Below are 10,229 nucleotides of genomic sequence, written 5' to 3' on the forward strand. Positions count from 1 at the left end.
CTTTAAGATTCAGCTGAACGAGGGCTGGGCTGGCTTGTCTAGGCCAGGTTTTTGCCTGCAAGGTTGGACCAGCTGATCCTTGAGGCCCCTTCCAACCTGCCACTCTATGACTCTGTGATTAACGGTTGGACTCAATGATCTTAAGGGTCTTTTCCAACCTAAATGATTCTGTGATTCTATTTTTTTTAAAGAAATTAATCCAGATTGACTTCCCCTGCTGTTTCCAGGCAGAAGAGCTGTGTATTGGCTACGGCACACACAGCTCCCCCTCCCCATTGCAGCTCCCTGAACCGCTCCCATCACTTCCAGAAAGGCCGACGCAGAGATGTCGCAGACACAAAGTGCACCTGAGAGATCTCGGGGCCGGACCATGCTCTGGGGGAAGGCACCTGCCAGCCACCCTTGGGCAGTGAGCCCCCTTGCAGAGAGACTGACCTGGATGAGGTCCAGGATGCCCAGCTCGCTCTCGGAGGAGTCCACACAGAAGACGAAGTACAGTGTGGCGTAGTGGCGGTAGATCAGCTTGTAGTCAGAGCCGCCAAACAGGCTGTGGAGACACGAGGGGAGGTGACACTCTGAGGACACACACACACACATGCAGCCCAGGCGCTGCCCCAGCCGAGGGGACAGCCCGGCACAGCCCCCTGCACCCCACTGGAGGGCTGGGGGTTACCTGCCGCACTCCAGGAAGTTGCAAATGTGGTCATCGCGCTTCAGCACCAGGTGGAAAGTCTCACGGATAATCTGCTGCTGGACCTCCTCTGCCTGCAAGGAGGCGAGGGCAAGCACCCGTGGGTGCACGGCCCGGAGGACCCACGTCCCCTGCTGCCCCCCGAGGGACACCCTCAGCTCGCAGCTCGGCGTGATGGGCAGGTTGCAGCTCCCCACCAGCCCTCAGCACCACAGGGGCAACCCTGCGTGACCCGGTGTGGTGGCCACGGGCCATTCCACCTGTGGAATGGCCCGTGGCCACCACACCGGGTCACGCAGGGTTGCCCCTGTGGTGCTGAGGGCTGGTGGGGAGCTGCAACCTGCCCATCACGCCGAGCTGCGAGCTGAGGGTGTCCCTCGGGGGGCAGCAGGGGACGTGGGTCCTCCGGGCCGTGCACCCACGGGTGCTTGCCCTCGCCTCCTTGCAGGCAGAGGAGGTCCAGCAGCAGATTATCCGTGAGACTTTCCACCTGGTGCTGAAGCGCGATGACCACATTTGCAACTTCCTGGAGTGCGGCAGGTAACCCCCAGCCCTCCAGTGGGGTGCAGGGGGCTGTGCCGGGCTGTCCCCTCGGCTGGGGCAGCGCCTGGGCTGCATGTGTGTGTGTGTGTCCTCAGAGTGTCACCTCCCCTCGTGTCTCCACAGCCTGTTTGGCGGCTCTGACTACAAGCTGATCTACCGCCACTACGCCACACTGTACTTCGTCTTCTGTGTGGACTCCTCCGAGAGCGAGCTGGGCATCCTGGACCTCATCCAGGTCAGTCTCTCTGCAAGGGGGCTCACTGCCCAAGGGTGGCTGGCAGGTGCCTTCCCCCAGAGCATGGTCCGGCCCCGAGATCTCTCAGGTGCACTTTGTGTCTGCGACATCTCTGCGTCGGCCTTTCTGGAAGTGATGGGAGCGGTTCAGGGAGCTGCAATGGGGAGGGGGAGCTGTGTGTGCCGTAGCCAATACACAGCTCTTCTGCCTGGAAACAGCAGGGGAAGTCAATCTGGATTAATTTCTTTAAAAAAAATAGAATCACAGAATCATTTAGGTTGGAAAAGACCCTTAAGATCATTGAGTCCAACCGTTAATCACAGAGTCATAGAGTGGCAGGTTGGAAGGGGCCTCAAGGATCAGCTGGTCCAACCTTGCAGGCAAAAACCTGGCCTAGACAAGCCAGCCCAGCCCTCGTTCAGCTGAATCTTAAAGTGTCCGATGTTGGGGAACCCATCGCTTCCTCAGGGAAATTATTACAGGGGCTGATTATTTTCAGTATGAAACATTTTCCTCTTGTGTCCAGTCAGAATCTCCCCAGCAGTAACTTGTCCCTGTTCCTCCTTATTTTTTCCATGTGACTCCTTGTAAAGGGGAGTCTTCATCTGCTTCGTAGCCACCCTTCAACTACTGGAACGTGGAGAAGAGGTCTCCCCTCATTCCTTCAGGATGATGTTTTCCCAGGTGCAAGACCTTGAGTTTGTCCATACTGAGCTTCAGCAGGTTCTTTTTGGTCCCCTCTGGCTGGCTCTCTGCAGGGTGGTTCTCCCTCCCCAAGTGTCCCCTTCCCACTCAGTTTGGTATCACCAGCAAACAAAAAAAGTGTTAACACTGCCAGCTCCACCACTAACCCATGTCCCTGAGCGCTGCATCCACAGGTCTTTTAGATACCTCCCAGGATGGTGACTCCACTCCTTCCCTGGGCAGCTCATTCCAGTGCTTGACAACCCTTTTGGTGAAGAAATTTCTCCTAATATCCCGTCTGAACCTCCCCGGGCACAACTTGGGGCCGTTTCCTCTTGTCCTGTCACTTGTTACTGGGGAAAAGAGACCAACCCCACCTCGCTCCATTCAGGTAGTTGTAGAGGGCAATGATGTCTCCCCTCAGCCTCCTTTTCTCCAGGCTAAACCCTCCCAGTTCCCTCAGGTGCCCCTCACAGGACTTGTGCTCCAGACCCTGCGTCAGCCTCCTTGTTCTCTGGATGCACTCCAGCCCCTCAATGTCTGTCTTATAGCAGGGCCTCAAAACTACTAGTGCATTTTAATAAGTGTGTTCAAACACTGTGTGGGTGTGTGAAGGGACCTTTGCTGAGTCTGGCTGACAGCAGACACGTGCGTGTGGGGAGGTGGCAGAGCTGCCGGCCCTGCTCACCTCACCTGCCCTGTGATTGTGCAGTTCCCCTGACTTGGCCCCTTTTGGGCTGTTCTGTGGGTCTGCGGCCCCCTTGTCTCAGCACTGCTGCGGAGCAGGACATCAAACCCGGGGTGTTTCCCCTGGAACAGCTGGGTCCTGTGTTTTGCTGCCCTTGACCTTATGCCGGGCCCCTTGGGAGGGTTCTGGGTGTGCGGGCAGCATTTTGCAGGGGTCCTGTGTGCTGAGCTCCCCTCCCTGCCCCCTCAGGTTTTTGTGGAGACGCTGGACAAGTGCTTTGAGAACGTCTGTGAGCTGGACCTCATCTTCCACATGGACAAGGTGGGTCGTAGGCTCTAGGTGCTCCTCCAGGCCAGCACTGTTGTTCCCCCCATAGCCCTGCACTCCCACAGGCAGGAGCCAGCCCAGCCTCCAGCTCTGGAGTCTCCCAGGAGAGGCCATTAGTACGTTAACCCTCACATTTTGGGGAGAGGTTGAAATCCTGGGTGGGGAAGTTGTCAGCTTGGGGTCTTTGTAAGCTACTCGCATCGTGTCCTCCCAACAGGAGATGGGAGTCGCTGAGCTCTGTTCCGTGTCCTCCATGGGCGAGCTGGCTTTTGGCTCCCCAACTCGCCCCATGGTGTGGCTGCTGCAGGGCTGCGTGTGGTGGGGGGTGTGGGCTCTCTCCTGGTGTCTCCCACAACGCAGGGTAACTGCAGGGCCAGGTGCGGGGGATCTGTGTGGAGGCTTCACTCTTGGTCTTCGCACGGGCTGGTGCCAATGGAGCTGGGTGGGCTCTGGCGTTGCGCAGGGGCGTTCTGCCTCTTTTCACTGCACTGAGGGACCTGTCTGAGGTCTTGTTAACATTTTACTAGAGCTGCAGGGAAAGAAAGGTAAGGAACAATGGGAGTGTTTGGAATACAAACTGTTTGGTAAACTTTGATTTGAGCCACAGTCTTTAACAATTCTTCTTTAGCTGGACTGAGTTTCTGGGCGGAAACCTATCCTCTTTGATGGTCTCATAGATGGGGCTGAAGATAGCTGGGATTATGTTTAGAGAAAGGAGAATTTAGCTGACGTGTGCTAGACTTTGGTTGCTGTTGATAAGGGTTTTGTTCCTTTGTTGAAGACAAAACATGCCAACAAAAAAGAGGAGTGGGAAAAAAAACAAGGCTGTAAAATGTTCCATTTTTGTCAGTGATTCCAACTTAGGAAGTCTGGCAGAGAACTAGAGTTAGAAAATCTTCTTAGAAGGTGATCTGGATTAGCTGAATGTACTAGCAACTGGTGAAGTAAGACTTTGATTTCATAATTTGCCCAGCTGTAAACTTTCAGAAATGTTATAACGTTGATTAACCTGTCAGAAAAAACGTTCTTATCAAATCAAGCCAAAGGAGAGGAAGGAAGATGTCAGGAAGGAGGAGGAGTTGGGGCGGCAGCCACCCAGATCACCTCTGGCCCTGTCTGCGGGAAGACACGCTCTCAGTTACCCCTTCTGTGACGCCACTGAGAGCCGGCACCTTTGCTCTCCATCCGCAGCCCACAGGCAGGAATTACCCTGTTGTTTTCTGTTTTGCCAGTGGTAGCATGGCTTGCCCTTCCTCTGAACTCTCCTGCTAGGCAGAAGGTTCAGGGCAGGCAGGAGTTGGAGAGTTTCTGACTGGGGAGACCTGGGCTTGACCACCCCCAGCCTCTCCTACCAGTCAGGCTTGTTTAGTGCTGGTCCCATGCTCCCACTGCTTCCCAGTCTTGATTTCAGGCCTTGGCTGCTGTCAGTGGGTGCTCTTGTCTTTATATTTGGCACGTATTTATCTCTCAGACCTGTTGATGTTGAGTGCCCGTGCTGCTTCCGAGGGCTTGGTGGCACTGGGGGAGCTGAGAGTGCGCAGCTGTGTCCCGCTGTTCCCCGCTCTGGCCCCTCGGGTGCCGGGGCAGGGCTTTCCGCGGCCGTGGGGCTGCACCAAGCCCTGTCTCCGCGAGGGCGGTTTGCCAAGGGCAGGGCAGGGCAGGTGGATTTCAGGGTTTGTGCGAAGCGAGGTGGGATGGTGGTAGTGGTTTGGCCAGCAGAGATTTCAGCTTTGAATGTCCCCAGTCCAGCAGGTTCTGGCTGAGCTTTGGGCGTGGCTTTGTCCAGGTCCTGCGATTTTTCTCTTGCTGCCTTTAACACCCACCTCACGCTCTGTGTGCAGTGTGGGGTCCGTGGAATGAGGGTTTTGGGTCCCTGCTCTTGCAGGATGGGTCCAGCAGGACCGTGGTTCCTGGGCGCTGGTGACACCAGTGCTTTTAGACTGTCGGCTTCAGCAGCCTCAAAGCTGCAGGGACCCCTTTTTCACAAGGGGAGGCTGGAGCCATGAAGCCGTGGGGTGGTTCAGAGGAGGCTCTTGCCCAACCCCTGCATGTTCTTTGTACCTTGGAGGAAAACATGAATTTTGCTCAGCAGCTGCAAGGTCCCAGAGAGGACGTGTTTGTTCAGAAAGTGCTGTATTTCAGTTTGGAAAACAAAGATTGCTTGGGATTTCTGCCCTGTTGGTTTTGGTCCAACTTGGGCCAAAGCCAGATCTCAAAGGAACAACATTTCCTGCAGCCCAGATGCTCTCCCGGTGTGGGGAGCTGCCGGCACCATCCGGTGCAGCGTTTGCTGGGGCTGGGCTAGGGCTGTGCTGTGGTTACGGCGGTTCCAGTGCCACAGGTGTCCCGGGAAGGCGCTGTATGGCCCATGGCTCGCCCTGTGCAGTGCTGACCCCCCAGTTCTGCTCCTGGTGCTGTCAGAGCAGGATGGGTCCGACAGGGAGCCCTGGGGAGGGCTCACCCTTCACATGGAGCTGGGTTTCCTGCTTCGAGTATGTTCTCTCGCTTGCTTTATTTCTCACAGCATTGCCCTGGCAGTATTTGCCACACATTTTTTACAAGTGCAACCTGCCCTCATGAAGCCATAAAACGATAGAATGACTTAACCATCCTCCAGTAATAGCCTATTTCACGGAAGGAACCAGAGACCCATAAACTCATTATCTGTGCTGGGTGGTTGCTGGGAGCTGCTGACTTAGCAAGGGAGGCTGAACTCTGTAGGATGGTGGAGCCTGGGGTGCGTCTTTTCTCATATTGCAGACTCCGATGGGCCCTTTCTCTTGCTTTGGATGTGGGGTGTTACTGGCCCTCCCTGGCAGGGGCTGGTAGGAGGGAGCAGCATGGTGCCTTGAGCTGGCTCCAGTTTGTCCTTGGCCCTGCGCAGGCTCTGGGGAAGGGACCAGCCTCTCTCAGCAGTTTTGTATTTCTTGGGGGCATGTGTCACAGTCCCATCTCTCCTAAGAGAAAGCAAAGTGGTCGGGCTCAGGCCTGGCTTTCTGGGTAGAAAAAACTGGTCCTGGGAAGTGCAGGCTCTGGGAGGCCCTGGGGTATGTGCTGCCCCCTGGGCTCCCCCCCTGCTTTCTATTCGGGGAGCTGGTCCCAGCCAAGGGAGGGATCAGACTTCAGATGAGGTGTCAGAGATGGCGCAGCCAGCGGGTGCTGGTGGACCAGGTAGGACCTGGCCTCTCCAGGGGCTGACCTGGGCCCAGTGGGTGATGTTTGCTCTGGTCCCTGGGGTGGGGTGTGTCCTCTACAGCTGGGACTGGGGCTGCCAGACTCCCCCTGCGCTGAAGACTGTGGCCGCCCTCTTGCTCTGCAGGCAGCCACTGGGGCTGTGCAGGCTGAGGGAGGATGGGGCTGGGTTTGTGTCTCTTGGGGAAATGTCACTGACCCCTGGCGTGCTCCCACCCCAGCCTGCGGCTGCTGCGGCTGCTGCTGCTCCTGGCTGGTCTGAGAGCTGGGCTGGGTTCAGAGCCACGCCATCCCATCCCTCTCCTCCCCTCGCAGGTTCACCACATCTTGCAGGAGGTGGTGATAGGTGGCATGGTGCTGGAGACAAACATGAACGAGATCGTGGCGCAGGTGGAGGCCCAGAGCAAGCTGGAGAAGGCGGAGGTGAGTGGCAACGCTGCAGCTCTGCCTCCAGGGGAGGCTGATGTGCTTCTCCGACACTTATGGGGTATCCCCAGTACCCCCAGTCTCTGCCTGCCTGAGTCTGTGGGGAGTGGGCTGGGGGCATCCCTCCCTTGCTGTGCTCCAGGCCGTTGAAAGCAGGGAGCAACCCGAGCATGGAAATGGCTGTTCCCCTCAAGGTTAATAACTGGTTAGTGCCCTGTTTGTGCTGTCACTGTGAAGATGCAGCTCTGCTCTGGTCACAGGGAAGTGCCGCACTGCTGCTCCCATGATATCAATAGAAACAGGTCCATCAGCAGGGAGGGAGGGGGACGTGGCAGGGCCCGGGGGCTTGGGGAAGCAGGGCAGCACAGCAGGGCTGTGTTTGGGGAGCGGGGGATTGCGGGGCCGGCGGTGACCATTCCCTCCCGTTGGCAGGGCGGACTCTCGGCCGCTCCTTCCCGTGCAGTCTCGGCTGTGAAGAACATCAACCTGCCTGAGATCCCTCGCAACATCAACATCGGTGATATCAACATCAAAGTGCCCAACCTGTCGCAGTTCATGTGAGCGTCCTGCGACAGGGGTGGGGGCTCTGGCTCAGGGAGGAAGGCTGGGCTCTGCTGGACTCCCCCAGTCCCGTTTGGGCTCACAGTGGGTCTGGCGTGCTGCAGGGAGTGGTGACGGTGCTTCTGTCTGTCACCTTGCACCCACGCTCGCTGGTGTCCCCACAGCAAGGGTGGCCTTTCTTCCCTCCCTCTCCCCTCCCCATGGATGTGCAGCCTCTTCCCTCGCTGTTGGAGGGGGAGCGAAAGAGCCGGGTCCTGCCTCTCCCAGCACTTCTTGGGATTCCCAGTTGTGAAAATGCAGCCGTAGCTGGTGGCTTCTGCACTAGCCCTGGGCTGTCGTTTTGACCCCGCGTTGGGCAGCCCCCCGCGCCCTCTCCAGCCCTGCCCGCTGCGCTTGCCGTTGCTGTGAGCTCCAGAGCTGGGCCAGCGTGGGTGGTACCTGCTGGCCCTGGGGAGTGGGCAGGGAGCGGGCAGGGAGCTGCCTGGGCTGGCTGAGTTGGGGCCGGTGGGGCTGGAGCGTGTTCCCATGTCCTAATAAACCACCGTCTGAACCCGTGGCTGAGTCTGCTACTGCCCTGTTCCTGGGGGGGAGCACAGGGAGGGGTTGGGGGCCTCTGTGCAGCTCTGGTGGGGTGGCTGCAGCCCCTGGGGGGCTATTGGCTGGCAGAGGCTGCTGCGGGGGAGTGGGAAATAGGGTCCCTGAGCCCACCTGGGGCTGGGGCTGCTGCAGCAGGGGCTCTGGGAAGGGTCCCTGGGTGCAGCGGGGAGTGCAGTGGCCCCCCCCGGGGCTGTGACAGCAGTGTCCCCTGCTCTGGGTCCCCAGCCTGCAACCTGTCGCTGCCCTCCCGCTGTTCCCTGCCGCAGAGTGACCCTGCTCTGCTCTTGGGCTCAAGGGGCACATGGAGGTGTCCCCCCGAGGCCTGGGGGTCTCAGAGAATGTGGCTGGAGGGGACAGGCCAGGCAGGGAGGTCCCCAAGCAGCCGGGCTCCTTGGGCCGAGTGCCCCTGGCTCTGCCACAGCTCCTTCTGGCCACCAGCCTCCGGGCTGCCTCGGAGCCCCTTCCTCGGCTTTCCTTCGGCTCTGCCTTCACTTCCCCTGGCAGGGAAACCGTGACTCTGCCTGGAAGGAATTTTCCTGCTGTCTCCCCTCCCTGCTGCTTAACCCTTCCCCAGCTGGCCATGAGCCACTGCCAGCAGCTCGTGGAGGTCAAGGAGCTGGGCAACCAGTTCCTTCCTCTTCTCCGCCAGCCATCCTCTTCCTCCTCCTCCTCTCCCTCCTGTCGGCTGCTGGAGCAGCGGGGTGGAGGGAGCAGGTGAGCAGTGTCCTGGGGTGGGGACATGGGGTGTGTCAGGCCCTAGGACGATTGGAGGGGAAAACTGGGGGTGCTGGGGGGTTCGGGCTGGGGTGACAGCCTGGGCTGTGCCTGCACCCAGCCTCACTCATGGCAGTCCCTGGTGCAGGACGCGTCCAGCCTCATGTGCTTCCTCTGTGGCCAGGCGATGTTTGTGCGCAGCCGCCTCCGGTAATGGCTCTGGCCCCGCTGCCCCTTCCCATGTCCCAGGGCGCTGGGGCAGGGCCAGGGCCTTGCCTGCTCCCTGCTGCTGCCTTCCCCCCTGCCCCTGAGGAGGGGGCAGAGACGATGGGGTGGTTCACCCTGGGGTGAGGCAGGACAAGGGGGTCTGGAAGAGGGCGCAGAGGTGATTCAGGGGGCTGGAGCACCTCCCCTGTGAGGACAGGCTGAGAGTTGGAGGGGTTCAGCTGGAGAAGGGAAGGTTCCCGGGAGAACTTAGAGTGGCCTCCCAGGACTCAAAGGGGGGAGGGGCTCTTGATCAGGGGGTGTAGGGATAGGACAAGGGGTGATGGTTTTAAACTGAAAGAGGGGAGATTTTGATGAGTTCTAAGGAAGAAATTCTTCCCTGTGAGGGGGGTGAGGCCCTGGCAGAGGTTGCCCAGAGGAGCTGTGGCTGCCCCCTCCCTGGCAGGGTTCAAGGCCAGGTTGGACGGGGCTTTGGGCAACCTGGGCTAGTGGAAGGTGGCCCTGCCCGGGGCAGGGGGGTGGGAATGGATGGGCTTTAAGGTCCCTTCTGACCCAAACCATTCTGTGAGTCTGTGAAGTCCCTGGGCCCCATTTCCCCACCCCAGGGCACTGCCTGGGGCACCCCGTGCTTGCAATGACCCTGGGTGCCCCAAGGGCCTGTGGCTAGGCCCCCAGACACCCCCTGCACCCTGAGGTGGGCCTGGGGGGATGTGGCATGAGGGTAGGGGCTGCTGGGGGCTCAGTGCTCTCCTGTCCAAGCTGCCTACGTGGTCCAGGGATGGGCCATGGGGCTGGCTCATGTGGCTGGCTACCAGCCCTGTCACATGCTCCGGGCCCTGGCTGAGCTGTGCTTTGGGTTTTGCTGAGCTCAGTTTGCTTGCCAGACCGTGTCCCCCAACTCCAGGATCCCCCTCCCTGGCAGTGACGTGCAGGGGAGTGGATAGTGGAACCTGGCAGGGGCCCTGCCAAGCACTGGGTGAGCCCCAGCCCCCTCCCTGTGCTACCCCCCAGCTGTACCGGGTCACCCCTGGATCGGTGAGACCCGGGAGCAGACGCCTCAGGGTGCTGCACCCGGCAAACCCCCCTGTGCCCCGGCCGCAGCCCGCGGGGGGCCCGTGAGGACTGGGCTATCTCTGACCCACCGCTGCCAGGGCGCCGGGGGCTGGGCTGAGGTGTGCTGAGCAGGGGGCACCCCCCAAGCAGTCACCCCATTCCCGGTGTGCGGGGGTGCTCCAGGTGCTGCAGGGAGGGGGCACAGCCCGGCTTGGGTGCTGCCACCCCCTTGCGATGAGCCAAGGCTGGTTCGAGGGAGGGGACCCCCAGCAGCACCCGGGGGGGGTGTCCCG

The 10,229-nt window shown here is 59.7% G+C and overlaps 3 protein-coding genes across 3 annotated transcripts in view; 2 read left to right on the forward strand and 1 right to left on the reverse strand.

The window, feature by feature from the left end:
* Positions 1-9: 9 nt before the first annotated feature.
* On the reverse strand, positions 10-946 carry LOC113483955. The gene is made up of 3 exons (XM_026856028.1): positions 940-946; positions 674-893; positions 10-547 (listed from the first exon to the last, which is right to left on the reverse strand). Exons 1-3 carry the CDS (start codon positions 944-946, stop codon positions 10-12), a joined length of 765 nt encoding a protein of 254 aa, XP_026711829.1.
* Positions 947-958: 12 nt separating this feature from the next.
* On the forward strand, positions 959-7,740 carry LOC113483956 (AP-3 complex subunit sigma-2-like). Its single transcript, XM_026856029.1, has 6 exons — positions 959-965; positions 1,012-1,231; positions 1,358-1,469; positions 3,091-3,162; positions 6,676-6,783; positions 7,219-7,740. The coding sequence occupies exons 1-6, from the start codon at positions 959-961 to the stop codon at positions 7,345-7,347; spliced, it is 648 nt and encodes a 215-aa protein (XP_026711830.1). The 3' UTR covers positions 7,348-7,740.
* Positions 7,741-8,568: 828 nt separating this feature from the next.
* The window catches only part of ANPEP (alanyl aminopeptidase, membrane), a 7,778-nt gene continuing 6,117 nt past the window's right edge, over positions 8,569-10,229 (forward strand). The window contains exon 1 of the mRNA XM_026856473.1: positions 8,569-8,658. The gene's annotated coding sequence lies outside the window, so the exon portion shown is untranslated. The remainder of the gene's footprint in view (positions 8,659-10,229) is intronic.

Source organism: Athene cunicularia (genome assembly GCF_003259725.1).
Source record: "Athene cunicularia isolate RWA chromosome 10 unlocalized genomic scaffold, athCun1 chr10_part1, whole genome shotgun sequence".
Classification (NCBI taxonomy): Eukaryota; Metazoa; Chordata; class Aves; order Strigiformes; family Strigidae; genus Athene; species Athene cunicularia.